Genomic DNA, 22,563 nt, shown 5'->3' with positions numbered 1-22,563 from the left:
GAATTCAGGTCAGGAATGGAAAAGTTTAGTTTAACTCGTTTTTTCCTGTGCCAACCCTGACAGAGCTGATCTTAAAGTCTTTTTGCAACACCTCCCTGCCCCAAAAGCAGGCACATGTGAAAGAATCCCAGTCTGTGCCCCTGGAAAGGCCACTGTCTCACCCATCACCCAGCACAGCTGTGGATGCACCTTGGAGCCTATACATTACCTTGTATTTGTTACCAAAAGGGCAACAAATTTGTTACCTTTGTTACCAAAAGGCCAATTTTAGGTAGTGCTGAGCTCCCAAGGGAGCACATGCAGCTCAGGGGAGGGGTGCCACATCCCCCAGGGTGGTAGTAGATGAAATCTCATTGCTACGGCTGCCTTTTCTTTTAAAACAGGCCAAGTGCCTGAATAGACTCAATGATAGATCGATTTCACTGCTCACAGAGGCCTTGTGCTGTATGACTCACTGAATGGAAGCTAAGAACACAGTGCCAAAGAAATTAGCAGGAGGGGATTGTGCTGTGCACTCCAAGGTCCACAAGGAAGAATTTCTGAACTGCCTGTTGGCTTATTTTTGCAATTATTGCAACTTAAAAATTGCAGCATTGATAACGTTGCTTCTCCTTACAGAGAACACAGGCTTCAGACATTTTAGTGCATCTTGAAACAGCCCAAAGCAGAGGTGGACATACTTGAGTTCCATCACTTACACCTTTAAGCAACATCAAACTATTATCTTCTTTTAAAATGGCTACTATTGTAAACTGAAGTTATGGGTTTGATACAGGAACTCCAGGTTCCATCCGTCCATCCATCCATCCTTCCATGCATGCACCCCTCCCTCCCTCCCTGTCAGATGGGAAGTCAGACAAGTTAATTATTACAGCCTTAGGAAAATAAAGCACTTACTGCTTACATTGCTCAGAGATGGGTAGTAATGATTCCACATTCATGATTGCTCTCAAAGGCATTTCTAGTCTTCCAACCAAAAAAAAAAACCATCTTGACTGAAGCAACAAGAAAGCATCATACCCACCCTACACTTCAGCAATGAAATAAATGCTCCTTAAAAAAGTACAATATGTATCAGTACATAAGGATGCTGCACCATGCCAGAACCCCACCTCGGAGGGTATCAAGTGTCCAAATTTGTTTTCTTTTTGGTATTCTATTCTTGGCATCTGTAAAACTACCCCACCATACACACCACCAGGGCCTGAAAGATGTGGCCATAGAGCAACATTCTCCCCTTGGATTTTAACTCCCAAGTAAAAAAGCAGCTCATACCATGACGTTGGAGCAAAGAAGGAAGGAATGTGGAAAAAACAAAAGTGGAATTGTTACTTGGCAGAAATAATCAAGAACTTTTGGCAAAATGGACCTATTTAGAGCACTACATGTTAAATTTATTCTTAAGCCACCTTTACCCTGTAAAAGGAAAAAAAAAAAACAACTAGAGATGTCCAAGGAGATTTTAAAATTTCCAAGTCTTTCACCTGGTTTGTAAATGGTTTTACTGTAGCTGCCCTTCCCTGCCACTATTTCCTATTTCCCAGCATCAGGAGGGCCCAATGCAGGACATATCAGCCAACATTCCCAGCAATTCCCATGACAAATGATACCAGATTTCTTTGGATTTAAGGCTCATCTTTGCAACATAATTCTGTACAAAACCAAACCTCACCCACTTCAGGATTCCAAGTTCAAAAGTTTTAACTAATTGTACTCCAGCTGCGAACAGGGGTCATGAGTTACCATCAAGCACTTTCACCGATTCAATGCTGTGCTGATTTCCTACATACCTATTGTGAGCTTAAAATATGAGGAAGAAGCAGGGATGAGTTATTTAATTTACACATGAGGCCCTCCTCAGGCATATAAAACTGGAGACATACAATTCCAAGTCAAAAAAAAAAAAAAAAGGAAACAAGCTGGTAACACCAGGATAGTTTTTTATTTGCTCCCTGAATTAAATATTGGCAGATACAGAAAATTCAGATACCAACTATTTCCCCAACATTTACAAGACTGAGTTTGCAATGTCAGAAAACAAGGACATTTATGCACAATCCTGGCAACTGATAGTGTGAGTGCACAAGATGGCCCTGCCTGAACATCAGCTTTTTAGAGGCAGTATCCCTGGTCTCCAGCATCCAATGTTGTCCCCTCACTGACAATTGTGGCACCACGGAACGGCCAAGTAAATATCCTGAGCGGGCAGCTCCAGTGCATTTCCCCCTGCAAAGGATTTATTCCATGCTCCTCCTGAAGTGGCAGAGGCAAGGTCAGCACATCCAACAAATAACCCACCTATGAACACAAGCTGATGGTTGCAGTACCCTTTTCACTCTGTTTCTTTGAGAACAGGGGAGAACACAGCACAGTGACACTTCCAAGTAAGCTGTTCTTAAAGGCCTTGCTGCTGCCACACATTGTCTGAGCCAGAGGCACACTCACTCCCTGCTGCCTGCCGAGCTGCTCTGCAGCTGCAGAGCCTCACAGTGGGTTTGCAGCACTTTCCCTGCTGTCTGAGGAAAGTTTTCAAATAAATAAATGGCCATGAAGTAAGCAAGCTTATATAACTGAAATCACATGGATACACAGACCATGTGCTGCTGAAGGAAATACCATTCGCTCCTTTTCACACTGGAGCAGAACTTAGGAACTTGCATTCTCCTCAAAGCAGCTGGTGCAGTCAATTTTGCCCCCCAGGGCAAAACACAAGTGTAGTTGGTGCAGTGGGAGGAGTCAGGCATCTCTGCTTCCTTTTCATTAAAAAAAAAAATAAAGAAACAGACACTCTCTAAAATATGTCTGCTAAGATGGGGGCACAGAAGAATAATCACATGCAGGATATGGTGATCCACCATCAGCCAACCCTGTGGGGAAGCCGAGCACACATCACCCCCAGTTCTACAGCATGGGAAACACATGGTTTTACCAACTCTGCTGTGCAATTTGTGTTAGATCCTAGCATGGCAGATGGCAAGAGATTTTCCCTTTTGGAAAGATCACAAAAGTGCCTTCTAGGCTGCAAAATGCCTTGGGCATCCTCAGACAACTGCATCTTCTCCAGGCACAAGAACTCCTGAATTCTAGTCCTGTGCTCCAGATCCTAATCCGCATGCTCTTATTCACCAACCTTGCCAGTGTCTCTTCAGGAGTTCCCTTAGGTCCAGAAGCAACAATGACCCCAAACACCTTAACTGTATGACCATTCCTCCACAACCCTGATGGTTAGATCTACAGGGGCATTGTATGCATTTGCATCTACTCTCTCCCTTTGTATTAGTAACAAGGACCTCCCAAAAGATAGCTTATAGTACATCATATCCAGGCTCCAGAGGGATTTTAGGTATCACCGCCTCCTGCTTTTCCCTTATAGTTTTTATACTGGGTTGCAACATAAGGTGCAAATGAGGGAGAGAGGGAGGGAAGTGGCAAAGTTGGGAACACACAACTGAATGAATGATGGGATTGTCAGTCACTTCGATGTCAGGCCCCACATCTACACACCATGCACTGGCATTGATCTTGCCCTGCCCACTTGGCCCAGAAAGGCAGTGAGAGCCTCTTCTCATGCTGAGCCACCATGTCAGTCTTGGTCGCCATCAGACGACTCCTCTTCTGCCTCCTCCAGCCACTGGATAAACTTCTGGAGCTGCAGAGAGAATGAAATGTAATTGGGTAACAACTGACACCTAAGAGATGCTGGAAATGTTCAACAAATACACTGTGTGAGTGAGCATCACTATTATGCACAAGAAAGAGGAAGTGTTTCCAGAAGAAACAGAAATGGAGGCAGACTGAGAGACAATTAAGTGAAAAACAACTAGGATGCCACAGACAAATACAGACTAATTCAATTCCTAAAGGAGATTGCTCCAGTCAGACCATCCCTCCAACATTCAGCAAAAAGACAAAAGCTTGAGAGTTTTTCAGAGCTTGAGGGCAAAGTGATGGCAGCTGTACCTTAGCTGACACAGTTAGGAAAACTGCTGGGAAAAAAAAACTTGTACCCCAGAAACTGCTATTAAAAAGCCAGCTTATTTTACATTTCAACTGGGCTTGAACAAGCAGCTGAAAGTACTGCTGACCTATACTAATAGCTGACTTTGCAAAGGTCTTGAAGTTGTTCTTCAGTTGGCTTTTTTTCTTCTACTTCCCTCACAGATCCAGGGAGGAGGACTGTAACAGGGCTCAGATAAACTGCAGCACAAAGTTCTACCTGATGGAGGAGGGAAGTTTATATACTCCTTGCAACAGAAACCAAATGAAACCATTCAGTACAGCAAATGCTTAGAAATATATGTGAAGGAACTGCTGAGCCAGGAATGAAAGCTTCAAAGGACTTGCATGGGGCCAGCACACAGAGCATTGGCCTAAAGCCCATTTCAAATGGGTGTTGGCTTAGAGAAGCTGTGCTGCTACTCCAGAAAGTGCTGGCCTTGTGCTACAGAGTCCACTAGAAACAATCCTCATACTACCTCCATTCCTCATCCGAACAGGATGATAATGCCAGAATGCACAGAAATGCCTGCTCTGGAGAACAAATCTGTGTTGCTTAGTGCACTGGGGTATTTCTTGGCCTACCATGTGATGGCAGCTGCTCCATGGAAGGTGACAGTGACACCAAACTTCACTTCAAGTTTCTTTCAGCAGCTGCTGTCTGTCTCTCTCCCCGCACCCCGGCCTCTCCCAACACCTTTGGGACTCACCCGTTGGTTTTTACGAAGCTGCTTTCCTTTGTCAGACGTGTCCCGCAAAGAGAACCAACTGAGAATTACATCTTCTTCCAGAATTTCCAGCTGGTAAAATGTCATCAACACCTGCATCAATTAGGAAAGAGCAACAGGCTCTCAATAAACTCTTTTGGGACTAGTTCACGTCCAAGTACAAAGTTTGCACGTAATCTGTGTCTCTCAGCTCCGTCTTCACCAGAAGGCGCTCAGTCTGCTTCATTCTCCTTCTACTGTTAAAAATAACTGTGATTCTCCTACCAAGCCTTATGTTCCTGACAGATGCTGGGACACATAATGAGTCAAAAGTTCAAGCCCCATCAGCTTCAGCTCTGAGGATGTTGGGTATGACTGAGAGCAGCGGGCAACAAGGGGTCACAGAGGACACCAGTTCAAGACATAAGTTCTCTTTTTAAAGCAACCCAAACACCATCCCCAAAGCAGATCCAACAAGCAACTGATGCAGGCTCACCTACAACAGTGACACGTGCAGAGGAGCATGAACCTATTCAGCTCTGCCCCAGGCTCCCTCCTCCTGCCAGCTCTCTCTTTGCAGTGCCTTATGGCAGGTGTCAAAGCAATTGGTCATTCTCAGCTCAAGCCCCTCCCCTGTGAGCAAGGGGGAGACACCATCAGGCTTTCTCAGGGTGCCTTTGTGCTCAGGCAGAGCAGGCATTTCGCAGTCGGTCTCCTTGCAGCAGAGCACCAACAAAGCTGGCTGCCAACTCCCAATATAAAGTGTCACTTCAATTCCCAGCCTCTAGGGAAACCCAGGCCCCTAGAACAATGGACACATGCCAAACAATTGCTGTAATTCAAGGACATTTTGGCTCACCAAACTGAAGGCTTTTGGCTCCAGTCCTAAGTGCTTTGCCATCAGCGAGAAGCACTGGTAGCAGAAGTTAGGATTATCTTTCCTGAGGAATGAAGAGTTAAGCAGGCTCTAGGAGAGCCCTTCCAAAACAGACAGGGGCCTCCTGAGTTGCTGGTAAAGGAGCCTTGCAATCCAAGTCAAATGGTCTCCAAGTGTCAGGGCAGACAGAATGGAGGGACAAAATATTGTGAGGGATGGTGAGGAGGAATATATGAAAATTCTCAGAAACAGGAAGACAGATAACAAGGCACGTGACAGGTTCCCTTTATTCCCAATTTCGTAACTAGCTCAGCCTGAATAAAATTCCACTTTTATTCCCAGCTTTTCTGTTTTGCACTCCAAAGTAGGATAAAGCATTTAGCAGTGAGATCCCAGGGACCCTGGAGAGATAAATGAAGTGAAGCTCTTCCTAGAGTGAGTCTCTGGCCTTGCCTCTTCCAGCGTCACACAACAAGGGCATCTATGCTGGAAGCTGCAAAATAATAGCTCCCCACAGGCTGCAGGCTGGTAATTAATACTCACCCTCAGCTGTGCTCCCTCAGAGGCACAGGCAGACATATAAGTACTTTTTTTAAATAAATTGTTATAGATGGATTTTCTACACACCCTCTCCACCGAGACCCCAAAATTCTCTTCCCTAAAGCAGAGAGGTGATGATGTAAATAGGATGCATTCCACTGTGCATCAAGCAAAAACACAATTTGAGAGTGGATACTCACTTTAGCTATCGATGTGCAGAGACTGTCATGTTCCAAGAAGAATTCCTCAATGGCACATAAGGCATTCAAGTGATCTGATGCTCGTTTTATGTAGTTTTTAAACAACGGGGTCCAGTTCTTCAACAGCTGCAGGGAGAGAACACAGAAGAGCTCCTGAGCCAAGATGGGTGGGTGCACTCAGCCCTGTGTCTCAACTGCGTTACACCAAGAAAGTGACCCAGGGAAGCATTTTATGAAACCATTCAGCTGACTACTTCAAGTATTTGACTCTCTCTGTCCATGAAACAGATGCTATCGAGTCTCACATGTGAGGACAGAACCTGGTTTTACTAAGCTTTCACAATATGTACTAGCTTTCTTGTTTTTGCCTCTCTGGATGGAATATCAGATCATCACAATAAATGTGTTCAATGGAGTCTGGTATTCGAACAAAATCTCTTCACTGCAGACTGATAAGGTGAGATACCTACATGCTACTCACAGCCTCCCCCCACAGAGCAGCTGACATTTCAGTGGAATTTTCCTTCAAAGCACAAGGACGAATAAGGAAACGGAGGAAAAGATAATGCCAGGTTAATTACCAGCTGAGTAGAAGTGAACAGTGAAAAACAACCACCCCTAAAACAGGAATGTGTCAGAGCAGCCCCTAAGTGCAAATCACACGTTTGCTGTGTGCCTAGAGGCTTGTTTGGATCCTGAAGCCTGCTGCAGGGAATGGGTGGAAGGATGAAGGGCAAAAAGTTGTTACACTACTAGTTGTTCTCTCCTCCAAGGCTTATTTTTCTTGAAGTCTTGAGTTTAATGATTTTAGTGCTGCCTCTTCAAACACTATTTCTGAGTCCCCCACAGCTCCTTCCCTTGCTGTACATATCTAGGAAATATGCAGCAGGGAGCTCTGCAAAGCAGCACAGACTGACCTGAATCTGGGATAGGAGATAATACGTAGATCCCTGTCCATAAAAATTTTAAAAGGTATCAGAACCTGGATAAGATACAAAAATTCTTCACTGGCCACACCATGACCTGACCGTCCTACAAAAACATCGTAGGAAATTAAATCAGAGTCCCACAACTTTTTCAGTGGAGTAGTTCAATAGCAGACACTCCTGCAACTACAGCCCTGGCATGACTGCACAGATACAATGGTTTGCTGTGCCTTCAGCAGTGTCTCCTTACAGAACATATCTGGTTCTGAAGGGAAACTGGCAATTCACAGGGGTTTGGGGTGTGATGAAGAAGCTTTGAGTCACCTACATTTGGGGTTAATCAGCATTACACTGTCCAGGATGACTGTTAACAGGCAGTAGACCTGAGAGAGGGAGAGCTCCAGGACACACAGCAGAGCTGTGGAGATAGCCCAGGCTGGTGTGGACTACCAAAGGTAACCTGAGCTAGGAAACAGTGCTCATGAACTCTGTAGTACTGCACTCCATCTCCTCTTCACGCACATTTGCTATGCAACCATGCTGGAATTTGCATGCCTCAAGCAGAAACAAAGAAGGGGATTAGTACAAACAAACTCACATGTACATTGACTGGTTTAAGGAACAACAGTAACAGCACAGAATGATCCTGATCATCATGGTATCACAATAAAATAACTGAAGGTTCTGGGGCATATTTACAAGAGGTACTTGAGTGTTTAGAAAAATGCTTAATGCTAAACACTTTTCCCTCCTCTATAACCATTTCCCCATTCTCACTATTCCTTAGAATCTTCACCTCAACTGCAGTAAAGCTACTGGAAAGTTCCTTCCAGGCTAAGAAACACTTTGTAATACCTTTCTATTAACACCTTCAAATCATAAGCGGGCACAAATTCAACCAGAAGTTGGATTTCTGAAAGCAGGTTATTTATAAAGAAAACACTCACAACCCCAGGACTCAATTAAGTGCACCTGCTGCTGGGAAAGGGAAAGAAGAAAAAAAAATATACCATGTCAAGTTGAGAACATGCACTGCACTGTAACTGGTGCTAATGGAGACAGTAGGGCACAGCCCTGCAGAACCCTTAGGAAAAAATCCTCTAAGCCTGTATGACCAGAGAGGCTATTTTGGGAGTTTCATTAAAATCTAAATTGAGAATTAGAAGCTTGCAATGTGGATTTGATAAAACACTGAAAAACATGGAAAGTTACCTGACGGAGAGCCCTATGGACTATATCACAATTTTTCAGGTTTTGACTCTACATAGGTAACTCCTCAAAACAATCTACAGTCTGGAGAAAGCAATCAAATTTCTGACAGGTTGATTCACCTTTCATCAAATCTGGTCAATGATATTCTAGCAACTTCAAAGAGGCCATGATCCAGCTCTCTTGTCAAAAGGACAGTCTCAACACCAAGATCCTTTTACACCTACCACCAGCACAGAACACCATCAGGAAGTACGTGCAAAACATGACGGACAAAACTGTAATTCCAACCTGTTAGACCACAACAGCATCTGTGCCGATCACCACAAATGGCTTCAGTGACAGCAGAAACCCATTTTGTCCCCAAATAAGCAATCCCACAGTGTGTTCACCTGCACACCATTACAGAATTCCAGTTCTGGGAAAGGTCCATAGTTCTAGGAAAGGTCTATTTCTGCACCATCTCTCCTTGACAACTTGTACAAGAGCTGAACAAGATGCCTGACATACATCAAACTGCATACCTCTATTTCTAAAGCCTACATGTTCCATCTGAAAAAAATACCCACAGGCATATCCTTTACAAGACGCTTGTTTACTAAAATTGCTGCAACACTTTAGAGCTTCATGCTCAGGGGCCAGCACTTCAGACCATATACTGTGGTTTCAAGTCAAACCATACATCAAAACTATGGCATTCCCACAATTTCCCCACCTGAGCTGCCTGGGACTGTTCTATCATAGGTTTTACATAAACAACCCATCTTGTTTCAGCATCTCTTGGTTAAGGTTGAGCTACAAAGAGAGTGATAAACATAAAATAGGTCTGTAAGGTTCAGTGGGCTTCTGATACCCATCACTCTCAGAATGCAGGCAGCCCCATCTCACACAAAATAACACTTTTCCATAACTACTCCATCACAAACAGCTCTCAGCCCAAAACTGCTATTACTTGAGGCAGTTTTAGCTGCAAACTTCAGTAGCAACTGCTTTCATTATAGACTAACCTATACCAAGCCTGTGCTTGGGATTTGCAGAGTGTAAATAAGAATTAGTAAATTAATGGAGTGTACTTTTTACTAACCAGGCAATCACAAGCTGCAGAGAAGCCACTGTTCCAGAGGCTGTACAACTTCTGCCCAAAGAACTGGTCTTTTCAAAGCACTGCTGGTAAATACACAAAGCTGCTGCTTCAGAAGACCAGTGATGTGTGTTTAATAAACATTTCAAGGCTGGTTCACTACATCTACTAGAGGTACATCTCATCCCAAATACTGGGTTACTGTAACAGTGACAAACATCATGTGTGCAAGTGAACACAGCTGTACCTCACCAGGACACTGTGCTCCTGCTGAATGCAGAGCAGAAAGTCAGCACAGCAATCCTGAACACTGAAGGCACCAACTGAGGCACAATCCTTGTCCCAGAGAAGGATTCTGTAAGAAACTTCCTGGTTATTTACAAGGGAGAATCTGGAGAAACTGGCTGCCATGATGGCCAACTGGTTTGACACCTGGCTTTCTTTGATAAATTTAAGCATAATTTATACTTCATAAATGAACACAATTCCCTGCCTAGACAAATGCCACCTGCCCATGACATGACACATGGCCACTCTAAACATTACATTTTGATTATTACTACTTCTCACTAAAGGTGAGCTGACTTGTTCTCTCTGCTGCTAAACATGAGCATTAGCTTTCCTTTGATGAAAAATATATGGACAACGTTACTCAGAGGAACTCTTCACATACTACAATTGTCTTTTGCTTCTAGGGGTTTGAGGCAATTATCCATTAACTTTATCCATTTATATGCTTCATCCCAGACTAGAACATCTTCTGACTGGGTGCTGCCGTGAAATTCTCCTTTCCCACTCATGCTAGAGTAGGAGCCTAATCTGAGAGACCAAGAGATGCCATATCCCAGCTGGGATAAAAAAAAACCCCATCCTATATAGCTACCAATTCCACACAAGCTGTTGTCTAGACGTACTGCTTTCCACTTAGAAACTAACACCTGTTTCAACATTTTCTTTAGTCCTCCTCCTTCAATTCTCCTTTTCTAGGACAGGACATGCTATTCAAGAAAACAGTCTAGAAAAATGAACAAAAGCAAGCAATCTTTAAACAGAGTGAGCAGCAAAATCTCACTAAGCCATCTGAAGAACAGATCAGTTTACATGGATGTTTTCTGTAGAAGGCATCTCCACATGTCCAAGAGGTGAATTAAGTAGCATGCTTACACCTACACAAAAGAGAATTAGTTTTCCACCCTTTCCCATCAATTGAAAGCACATACTTCCTCAGAGAAAGGATTATGAGGAAGTCTAGCGTTCCTCTCAATCTCCTAAAAAAAAAAAAGTAGTGCTAAAAAATACGTAAGTAGTCTGTCCCAAACGTGTCAGACCTATTCATTCTGAAAGAGCATCTTCAGAATCTGTAGAGTTTGCAAAGTCAAATACATAAATGGACTGTAACACCGATACAAAAATAGTATGACTTCAGCTTGGGTGAACAAAACCATTAAGAGAAGACTGCCTGCTTTTTAAAGCAGATCCTACCCTATTTTGTCTGCCATAACACAGGAAATTGAAGTTGGTACACCCAACTACACAACCCATCTCCCTAGAAATAAAGCAGAATTTTATCTTTGCACAAAGACAACAATATCATGCTTTTGTATTTGGCTGAAAAAAATCTGGCACCAATTACACTATGCAGACAAGACCTTGGAAAGGATCCCATTGGGAGAGGAGAGCTCCCCTCTGCCCCAGGCACAGGACTTGAGAGGGACTGAAACTGGATTGCTGGAATGCAAGCCTGTAAAGACACCTCTAACAGACCTTCTCTTTTCCCTTTTACAGATGATGCACTTCTACTATCTCACACAGGCAACAGAAACAACCACAGGTACTGAAGTAGAGCTCCCCCATCTACAGTCTTAGCTGAGCTCTGTCAAGCAGGAACAACAATTTCAGTGCGTTTTTACTTCTACAGAAGACAAACAGGCTCATGAACTCAAGGAGTTCAAGTGGCTCCAGGCTTAACCAAAGAGATATCTCAGGCAGGAACTACCTGGGGCACACAGACTGCTATACACTAGGAGAAAAGCCTAAAGAAGAGTCAAATAGAGCAGGACTCACAGGAAGTAACGCTGAGAAATAGGTCTGGGAGTCCAGGTTTGCATCCAGCTGCTGCAGTGGGAACTCCAGGATCACTTTACTGAGCACCTGCATCATCTCCTTCAGGCCAATGTTATATGCATACCTATGATGAAAAAGGCAAAAAACCCCTCAACATTTCACACTGTCTGATTTCTGCAGACTGTGGCTATTCAGAGAGATAGAGAAGAAAATCTGACTTTCATCTTCTCAACCTGTTTTTTGTTTATTTGGTTTTCCAAATATTCAGACAATAAAATCACTTTGCATGCATCAGGCCCTGCATAAGGCTGTAAGTCCTGGAAATCTGTAATCACTATTGGAACAAGCTGCTGCAGGGACAGCACCCTCACATTTACCAGAGTGCTGTAGGAATGCTCTTGCACAAAAGGCGGCACACAGGTTTTGATTTGAGAAACACTAGACAAAAGGCACTCTGATTATGTGTTCTAGACTTGCTGCTGTAAAAATCCTGAGGACAAGCCACACCACAGCACAGCCCCAGCTGCAGGGAGCTGGCTGAATGCTGCAACGCCCAGAGCAGCAGACCCTGCACGAACTTCCAGGCAGTTGTGCCAAGAACTGGCTTGCTCTCTTCAGTCCACAGTTATATAGCAGCAATTCAATCGCTTGTTACAGAGATGGAGCAGGAAAAGCCTAACCACCAAGGATGCTAGAGATGCAGCTGCTGCTCTCCATCAACTCCTGCTGACATTCCGTTATGATGTCTAAGCTGCATTTCTCATGCACCATACTGATAAAATGTTTAACAATGGGCGTTCATGTGGTTTCTCCTCTTCTTTTGACACGTCTGCTGTCAATCCCAACTGTTCAGCATAAGGGACAATATCCCTAAGGACACCCCGAGGGATCCCTAAGGACATCCCCAACTCACTTGAGGGAGTTGATTTCCAGGACCAGGTTGTCACAGGAAATGTTTTCTTCTTCACCCCTTTGTAACGTACCCAGAACCTCATTCTGGAAAACTAATGAAAGAAAGGACAGGCAGTTAGACAGGAGGGAAAAGCACAGATTCTTCAAACTGCTCATTGCTGAAGGAACGATGCCCTTCACAAAGTATTCTGACACAGATGTCTATTTGTTCTCTGTAGGCTGACACAAACCCACAGCAACTATACTTATAAATAGTGGGATATAATTAAAACAAAGGAAACTACCTACTAAATATCATTGATCTATCCATAGAAACCAGTACAAAGCTATTTATCTCTGCAGCCTTTTAGAGCAGAGTTTCTATTATACTTTCACAATCTAACTTTTCCTATTCAGACAAACCCCATCTTCCCACAACTGAAAGTATTAATTCAAGTCTAAAATTTATTGCTTTAATTTCTTTTGGGGCAATATTCCAACATGAGAAAGTTTTTAGGTTTTTCCAATTTGGCCTGAATCTCTTTCCAATCCAGGTAGGCTTAACAAAACAAAACAGAAAACCAAAACATCGCTGCCAAAAGAGGCAGCTCCTACAAGGACATTTATTTCTCCAGAATGAGAGTACTAAGTACTAAGCTGTCCATACAGAAAAATTCTGCTGGACCTTCCCATAGTCTCTAAAATTAGGTAATGACATGGCTATTTAAACAGACAGCTCAGGGATGTCTCTTTAATGAAGGTCCAGTGATGAGGAATGGGAAAGATCGAGGAACTTTGTCTAGTTTCTCATCCTTGACTGCCTTGGGTTAACACAGCAATGACACACAAAATATTAAAGAACTCTGTAGAAAATGCAGGAAGTGAGATCAGGAAACACTGTATCATAGAGGTGTACAAATTTTCCAATATGCCAAGAGAAAGCAGCACAAACCTCACACACTGCATTATCTACAGAGTCACTGTACTCCTTCAGAGCCCATCTCACCTTTGATGTCGTCCAGCTGAGGGGAAGCTGCCCGACTGTCTGGCTCCTCAGAGCCCATGCTCAGGTCACTGTCAGATTCACTCTCTTCCTCTGACTGCATAGCTGGGCCTGAGGAAGGAGAAGATGCAGCATTCAGCACTCAAAAGCTGCAACTATCATATGCCTTGAAGAACCAGGTCTCCCAGGGACTTCCCAACCAAGTCAGCAACTATCTGTCCTTGCAAGGAAGCTTTTATTTACAGGTCCAAATGATTATATTTGCTGCAGAGGGAACACTACAGCTGGCACTAGGATAATGGGATTTTTGGGAGTCTGCAGGCAGACAACAAAGGACAGGGAGAGAAGCAACTGCATTTTGCGCAGACTGCTGACTCACAATGGAGCAATGTCAGCAGACACTGCCACTGGCAGGAAGAAAGCCAGCAGCACTGAGAATAGCCACAGCATATTCCCATCCGAGGGAGGGCTTGGTGTCCCATAGTGCAGCATTCTCAGCAGAGAAAGCTCCGTGTGTTAGTGCAATGCAAATATCTAACAAAAACCTTCCACAGAGCATAGGCAGAGAGAATCTGGTCCATGACTTGCTTTTACCTCTCACCTTCCCTCCACACATAGCTGTTATCTGGAGGCAGTCTGCTTCACAAAGCCCAAGTTTTGCTCTAGACACCATTATCAGCATCCCACTTGGCCTGTTTCCTCAACACATGTCTATTTGCCCCCAGGTGACCACACTAAACTTTTCCTCACCCCATAGGCTTTGTCTCTGCTCTTCTTCATCATCCTCATTCTTGTCATCTGCTTTCCAGAGATAGCCTCTGCCCTCTGAGCCTACATCCTTTTTATTGTAACCTGAAAAAGAATCAGCAATCAGAGTGTGGATGTACTGGATCTGCTTACAGGCAAACCTGAAATAGACTGGTATAACCTGCATATTACTGCCCCTAAATAGCCTTCATCAAGAGGGAGCTGGGATTCCCACAGATGCATATGGATTTCAGCTCTGATTTTCTCACATGCCTTGACAAGTGACTTACTCCTTCCTACAGCAGCAACATTTGGCAGACCATGTTTAGATCCCTTGACAAACCCACACTGTAGCAAAAGTACTTCACAAGGACAAAGCCCTTGGACACAGCTCAGTATCCTTGCTTGCCCTGACAAAAACACATAGGTTCCAGGTTGAATGCAGCACTAAGCTCCACCCTGGCACTGCAGTGTCTGGAATTAGGCTGGTAAAGACTCCAAAAGATCATGGAAGACAAAACTTTCTGCATAGCTTTAGTGCATGGAGACAGAGACTCTCATACCTTTCAGTTTCACTTTGCTCTCCTTGTTCACACCAGAGTCATCACTGAACTGGTCATCATCCTCTTCCTCCTCATCTGGGGGGTGCAGAGAGATCACTGTGCCCTCAGAGAGAGTGATGCCAGGACCTACTACTACCTGAAAATATGTGAAACATATCTTAATGAAAAACACTCTGACTGCCCCCTTGTACTTCCACCAGCAGCTTCAGACAAGCTGTCACCAACAAGTATAACTGAAGACACCAGCACTGCTACATTCCACACTATACTGCCCCAGCAGTAAAGGGAAGAATAGGGTGGGAGCAGTAGCACAGTTTCCACCTCTGCAAAAAGGCTTGGGGCAGTCCTGTGCTCTAGAATAGTACATTGTAAGATGAGTAACCTGCCAAGAGAGGCAGAAAGCAGAACAGACATAAATCAGCTCACCTGAGAAGAGAGGACACAGCGGGGCTTTAGCTTCACTTTCTCCTTCACTTCAGCCTCATCACAGATAACAGAATGGTGGATCTCCACGTTATCTGCTATGTGCACTCGGTCCCACAGAACAGCTCCATCCAAAGTGACTCTATCACCTGTTATACACCACCAAGTACAAATATGTTGAAGAAGGCTGGTGCTCTGTGACACTGCTGAGTCCACTAGGAAGCATCTTACTGACTCCCAATGCCCTTGATGCATGATCGATGTTAGACAACAGGAGAAAATTTGCCTCAGAGGCCTACATCCATTTCTTACCCAAAGTTGAAAGACAAATTTGTTCTTTACAGAGACTTGAGAGTAACTGACATCTCTCAGTTTTGGACAAACACAGCCAAATCACAAAAAAAATTTAGAAAATCCAGCCAAGGCTAAGAAGGAGTGAGCTAGGAGGGAGCAAGGTTAGGAATGAGCTGCTAGGAAACAGCTCAGGAAAATGGGGACAGATGTTCCTCATTTGCAGGATGCTGGTGACTGGTAACTCTAGATCAGTGAAGGTCGGGCATTCTCTGCTGCTGAAACAACTCATTTGCATTAAGTACTTTCCAGCTTCATTACGGTACCCTGAAAATTTCTATCTATTTCTTCTGCTGGAAAACCAAGCTTTTCTCCTTTGTCCCCATTAGCAATCAATCAGTACCCACCTATCATTCTCTCTCAATGCCAAATGAGCTTTAAAAACTGAATCCCAACGAATGTGTGCCCTGGCCTGGCAAGGCTGGCACATCCTCTGTTCTTGCACTCACCTATCCTACAGTTCTGCCCAATAACACTGTTGGTGATGCAGCAGTTGCTGCCAATGACTGTCCCCTGCCCGATGAGCACATTCTCTTCCAGCACGCTGCCATGGCCAAGGCTCACATCCACCCCCCGGTAAATATTGTGTTTAGAGTGGGTGTAGCTCTGGTTCTTGTCATCAGTGAAGTTCATCTCTGGAGTGAGAGGATAAACCCAGCGCCGGATGATGTCAGAGCACACAGCTTCGTACATCAGCAGGTTGCATATATGAGCACCATACTCTTCCGTTGTTACATGCATATGGATCTGGTTCCCCAGGACCTGGGAGACATGCAGGAGTACGTCAGAAGGTTCTCTAAGGCAAAGTAACAGGATCTCCCTTGTAACAACCCTCTCCTTACCTCCTCATTCACCAACAGACCACGCACAAAGTCATCCCGTGTCTGGTAGTCAAAATTGTCTGTGAACAGTTCAGCCACCTACCATGAATAAGGTACATGGAAATAACATAGTTAGAGTTGAGTTATACAATATAGGAAAGTAATGATCTTGCCTTGAATAAAGCTCTGACTCCTTGTGCTAGGAATATCAACCCTCCCATCTCCTCTTCCTCCTATTCCTCCTGAATCCATGAACAGATTCTGGTTTCCAAAAGGGGCAAGACATTGCTTTAGCATTTCTATTGCCCAGCCTTACTTTGTAGTTTCATTCCCAAAGGAATGCTGCAGACAAACTTTATCAGATCTGGAAGATAAGTTAGCAAGCCTTAGCTGGAATAACCCTGAATATCACCCTAACATTCTACCAGCGTACAAGTACTGACACTTCTCCACAGCACAGCCACTACCTCTACTCCACAGATGTTATTATACCCAAAGTGAAATCACATTTTTTCTGAAACAGTTTCATTCTGAGCCAAATCAGACAGTCTCTGGATGCATCCACCATGTAGTTCTGCCTGGGCATGAGCAGAGGATGCCAGAAACAGACTGAGCCCCCTTATGTTCCACACAGAGCACCACATGATCACCCAGGCCCTCAGCTCAGCCAGTTCTGTTTTCCAAACCTGGTACTCAGGCCACACACAGCCCCTGCACACCAGCAGTACCAAGGGAGCAGACTGAATTTTGGACCTTTGGAAGGGCAGGGCTCACCTGTGGAGAGCAGATGCTGATATGACAATCCAGCAAGTCATGGCGCACCTCGACATTCTCAATAGAGTTCTGGAATACACTCTGAAAGAGGAAAAAATTCAGATGACCTTAGTGCCTCATGCAGTATCAAACACCAAAAGCCTTCAATAAGCCAGGGGCAGTATTGACTGAATTATTAAACTAGCTGAAGTTCTGAGGCTCAGAGAAATCCACAATCTACACTAGGCCCAGTCTTAGCAGGCACAGACTGGCCACACAAAGTGTCAGCCAGCAGAGACTGCCCCTGCCCCTACACAGTGCAGGTCTCCCAGAAACAGCTTGTACTTCCAACTACCACTTTTCTTCCAGGAGGCTCCTTATGTCAAGTCTTCAGGAGCTACAACTGTATAGAAAACCCACTGATAAATCCAAATACAATTTTTATAGCTGTGGATCAGTTTGGTATTTTTGGGTTTTGTTTCTTTTGGTTTTTCCTTTTTGGTTTTCTACGGTAATTTGTACTTCCATTTGAAGACATGAAATAATCTCCTGATTCTTAATAATCTCCTGGCTACTGATTTGGGGATGAAAATACTATACAATCACAGCCTTAGTTCTGAGTTGAAGAAAGAAACTGGTCCATCTATCTCATGGAGAATGTGCCTCCATGGCATTTACTTTATTAGGTGAACAAACAGGTAATAGGAGGTACCACTCCTTGCACCTCTGTAATTCCACCCCATGTCAGGCTCAACAACACATCAAAAAGGAAAGGGTTGTTAAACACCGGAACGGACTGCCCAGGGAGGTGTGGTGTCCCACCCCTGGAGGTGTTCAAGAAATGACTGGACGTGCCATGGTCCACTTGTCAAGGTGGTGATCAAAGGTTGGACTGTCTGATCCCAGAGGTCTTTTCCTGCCTAAATGATTTGCTAAAAATGGTCTGTCTATGGTAGTGGTATATGCACTCCAATTTAGGAGCCCCTGTGATAGCACAAATAATCTCCTTCCCTTGTTTTACACCACGGAAAGGAAATAAAGGAGAAAACCTGAACTGTGAGAAATACATCTGCCTCATGTTCATACTGGAAAGAGTCACTAACACGCGTGTCCCAGCATGATTTCACCAAGCCTCAAACAAAGATGAGGGGAAAAAAGCCAGTTTACCCCAAGTTACTTCCTATCATCTGCCCCTCCAAGAGCAGCAGCTAGGACAGTTGCCCAGTCCTCATCCAAGGAGGATCTCCTTGGGTGGGCTGCTTCACTACCACAGCCCCTTTCCACCCGCCAGTTTCCAGACGCACCATAGGAAAGCGAAATCGCTTCAGCCCCTGTGTTCTCTGGTAGTGAAGGACACGGCTTGTGGCACTGTCCATGGCAATAACAATGTCATCCTCCTTGCACCTGGCATGGTGGCCAGGCGAGGACTCCTTGAATATCATCGTCATCACAGACACATTCTTCTCCATCTTACGACGCAACCTGAGAAAGGAGGGCAGAGCTATGAGAACACTCCTCAGGGAGCTACAGACCACAGACTCAGCACACCAGCCAAGCATTCACTCTTCCAGCACCTACTTGTGCTCTTCCAGGGCTTTGGATATGTTGAAGTTGGACACCACATCGCCAGTGACAAGGATGAAGTCAGAACGAACGAGGGACTTGGCGTCCACGTCCCGCAGCACGTCACCGAGGGAGCGGTACAGGTCCGACGTGACAAACCGCACCGCGTTGGGAGACGTGTGCCGGCACCACTTGGATTTTCTGGAAGAAGGAAAAAAAACCCATCAGGAAGGCATAAAGAGGCTGTTTCTACAGACACACTAGGACAGTGTCCCAGCGCACACCACACCTGTAAGGGGATGCAAGGAGCATCCTGTGACAGTGAGGCCGCTATTGCCAGGCTCAGGTACACTCAGAAGGTGAACTGAGCAGCTGTCCCACAACACTCAACCCTTTAAACAAACTGCACCCTCCTGCACAGCAGGAATGGTCTTGTCTGAGATATGCCAGGAGACCACTGCTGAAAGGGCATCTCTTAAGAGTTTTCAGAAGAATCAGTTAGGCCTTTGAGGCTTGTTGGAGGGCAGACAAATACTTTCCATGATAAAACTAAAAAGAAGAAGAGATTCTTACTGCAAATGCTCTTTTATCTCAGCTGACTTCCAACAGCAGAAAACAAAGGTTTCTTCCACTCCAGTTGCTGTTAGGAACTCCAAGGTATAGTCAATCATGGCCACATTTGCCATAGGTAAAAGAGCCTGAAAAAAAACAAAACCAAAAAATCATACAGATAGCTGAATAAACACTCAGTACCCCAACATCAGCAACAGCCCCTTCCAACTTGGGGATATAATGTCATCAATAGTACCAAAAACATAACACAAGTAAGTGCTAAACCAGGTTTTATACAAATCTTTTGGAGTTATCTAAACAGTAAGAGCTAATTTGTCATCTTCTAAGGGGCAAATCCTCAGTTCAGAAAGAAAGGCATAAAAAAATAAACTTACCACTGAAAACTACTCAAGAAGACCCAGATAAATGACAGAGAAAGGGGAAAAAAAGTGCTGATTCCCTGACTCAGGCTTTAACCAATTCAAGAAAAACCTGTCAGACACGAATGATGAAGCCACAGGAATATGAGTGTCCAGAGTTAAACAAGGGGGAAAAAACCCCAACCTAAAGTGAAATAAGTGCTCTCTTGACTTGAGATTCAACCCACACTTTTAAACTGAGTTACTGAGTCACACCTGAGTGATGGCATACCATTCCTTAATTCATTTTTGGTGCTGTTTCATTTCAGGCCTGAGCTTGCATGCATAATTACAAGCACCACCAATACTTAAGCAGCAAAGGAGGTAAGATAATTGTTCAGACCTAAAGTCTCCAGGAGCTTTTTATGTTCCTTTAACACAGAGCATTTTCATCTGAATAATTAAACTACCACCCCCATCCATTTTCCTGGCCATATTCTTTCACGCATTACAGCTGGCAAGGGCCAAGATTTCATTTCTTTCCTTTATCAGTAACAAGCCTGTCCAAGCCCGCTGCCAGTCCTGCACCAGCCACAGACGAGGAGCCCACAGCGCAGTTCTCCATGCCATATGGAAAAGAGGACAGCACCAACACAGCAATTAGATCCTCGCTGCCTCTCCAGCGCGGGATAGAAACTCCCATACGCGAGAACTGTCGGAGTGCAGGAGGGCGGGAGAAGCCCCGGCAGGGGCTGCCCAAAGCCGGGGGGGCCCGTCCCCTGCCGACCCAGCCCGGCCTCTCGCCAGATCCCGGCCCATCCCGGCCTCCCGGGAACAGCGCACACCGGGACAGGCGGCCCCAGAGGCACCGGCGCGGCGCAGGCAGCAGCACCCAGAGGGGATTTCTCACCCGCGGCCGGTCCTTGGAGATCGGGAAAAAGCGGCGGTTGAAGCTGTCGGCGACCAGCACGGCCTGGAGCGGCGGCGGCGGCTCCTCCTGCGGGTCGGGGCCGCGGGCGGACCCCCCGCCCGCCCCGCGCCGCGCGGTACCGCGGGCCGCCATCGCCGCACGCGGCCGCCGCCGCTTCCGCTTCCGCTCCCGACGGGAGCGGCAACGGGCGCTCGGCGGGGACAGAACAGCGCGGGGCGGCGCGTCCCGGCGGCGGCGGGGCGGGAACGGGGCGGGAGCGGGGCGAGAGCTGCTCCTTGCCTCCCCATCATCTCCCTCCTCCCGGCATCGCCTCCATGGGGAAGATCCGCCGTTTCACGGCCTCAGGAGGGGGGAGACGCATTTCATCGCCGTCCCCCGAGGAGGGAGCGGGCATGGAGCAGCGCAGCTCCCGGGCACGGCCGGGACCCGGCCTGGGGAAGGCCTGAATGTCCCCACAGACATCCCCGGGTGGCCTCGGGGTGTGTGTGTAGTGCTTTGATGCGATCCTGGTGGTGTCTGGTTTTGGGAGCAGTGATGTTTTCTGATGCTCTTCCTAACAGCGACGTGTTTGTGCCATGTTTCCAAATGTCCAGACGCTCCTTCCGCAAAGGACAGCCTGGATATGAAGCAGCCCGTCAGTGCACAGCTCACACCTGCCCAAAAAGCTGTCCCCAAAACCCACAGCCCCTGAGGGACCCCTCAGAAACCCTTCCAGAGTGGATGGGAGGGAAGAAGACGTGGTTTCTGAGGGGGAAGGTGGCATTTTTCTGCCTTTCAGGTTGGTGAATCAGTTGGGATGCTGCGGTGCTGGTGTCTGGCTGTCCCCCTGCTCGGACATTGTCGGTTCCACGGATCCCGATCCCCTCCAGCCATTCCTGCCCCGGCCCTGGCTCTGTCCTCGCACAGCTCTGATTGTGCTTCAGTACTGTCCTGGTCCTCAGAAAGGGATGGGCCATGTACAGCCCTCAGCACAGAAAACCTGCCCTCAGCTGTGTCCCTCCTCGGCTGCCTTTCCCTGCCGCCGGTCCCGGGGCTGCAGGACTCACCTGGCACAGTTCGCACTGCACCGTCACCTGCTCATTTGTCACTGAGGAAAAGCTGTGTGATAACCCTGCGTTCAAAACCAGGAAAACAGGCTAAAAGACCTCCCTAGGGAGCTCCTAACAGGATGGCAGCAGAAGGGCTGTGGAGAGTCCTGAGCCTGGCAGAAAGAGCCCTTTCCAGTGCTGGCTGCTGCAGAACCTGGTGCTCACTGCCTTGCCCCGTTGTCACGCTTCTGCCCCTCTCCACGTGGGACAGGCATCCACAGCTCCTGCTCTGTCACCTCACCAGCCTCTCTTGCTGCCCCTCGGTCCCCACAAATTGACCCACTGTGACAGCCTGCTCTGGTCCTCGCTGAAGTCATCTGCTACTGAGTGACAAGCCAAAGACTCGAAGAGTCTCAAATTCAAATGTGACCTGAGAGAAGCAGGCCTTTTGCACCCCCACCTCTGCGGCAGGGCCTCTCCCAAGGGCGGAAGGTGGCACAAGCTTATCAGCCCGAGGCACACACCCCTAATGGCCTTTCCATCCTGAGGGAGGGAAATTGAGAGAGGCACCACTTAACCACAGAGCTACAGCACTGCTCCAAAATCATGGGCAGTGCTGTACAGCCCCTGTGGCATTGCTGAGGGGTCTTTAGTAAGGCAAGAAAGCTGTAATAGGCAACATGCATTATTCCTCCCCACCAATTGAATTGCAAGTCCAGAACTGATGTAGAAAATAAAGTCTCCTCTGTCTCCTGAAGGACTCTGCAGCATTGGGTATTCCCTGAAATTTCCCTGAGCAGTTAAAATGTTCAGGCATCACTTACGTGGTGCCATCTGTGCCCAGTGACTTGTGACTGAGCCCTTGCTGTGCTGCAACTTGCGGCTGAGTTGCTTGACCTTAGCTAGTGGTTTGGAAAAAAGCAGCAAGGATGGACACAGCAAGAAAATAAAAATGAGCTGCCCATGGGAAATAAATCA

The 22,563-nt window shown here is 46.1% G+C and overlaps 1 protein-coding gene across 1 annotated transcript; it reads right to left on the bottom strand.

The window, feature by feature from the left end:
* Window positions 1–1,920: 1,920 nt before the first annotated feature.
* Window positions 1,921–20,689, bottom strand: EIF2B5 (eukaryotic translation initiation factor 2B subunit epsilon). Its single transcript, XM_066193467.1, has 16 exons — window positions 20,537–20,689; window positions 19,289–19,413; window positions 18,731–18,916; window positions 18,457–18,634; window positions 17,174–17,254; window positions 16,421–16,498; window positions 16,028–16,340; window positions 15,231–15,376; window positions 14,805–14,940; window positions 14,245–14,346; window positions 13,498–13,605; window positions 12,514–12,604; window positions 11,601–11,724; window positions 6,321–6,446; window positions 4,707–4,817; window positions 1,921–3,649 (listed from the first exon to the last, which is right to left on the bottom strand). Exons 1-16 carry the CDS (start codon window positions 20,687–20,689, stop codon window positions 3,584–3,586), a joined length of 2,124 nt encoding a protein of 707 aa, XP_066049564.1. The 3' UTR covers window positions 1,921–3,583.
* Between the last annotated feature and the right edge of the window lie 1,874 nt (window positions 20,690–22,563).

Source organism: Chamaea fasciata, unplaced genomic scaffold (genome assembly GCF_029207755.1).
Source record: "Chamaea fasciata isolate MVZ Bird 193981 ecotype frontalis unplaced genomic scaffold, bChaFas1.0.hap1 SCAF_11, whole genome shotgun sequence".
Taxonomy (NCBI): Eukaryota; Metazoa; Chordata; class Aves; order Passeriformes; family Sylviidae; genus Chamaea; species Chamaea fasciata.
This window is presented reverse-complemented; position numbering and strand designations above follow the sequence as displayed.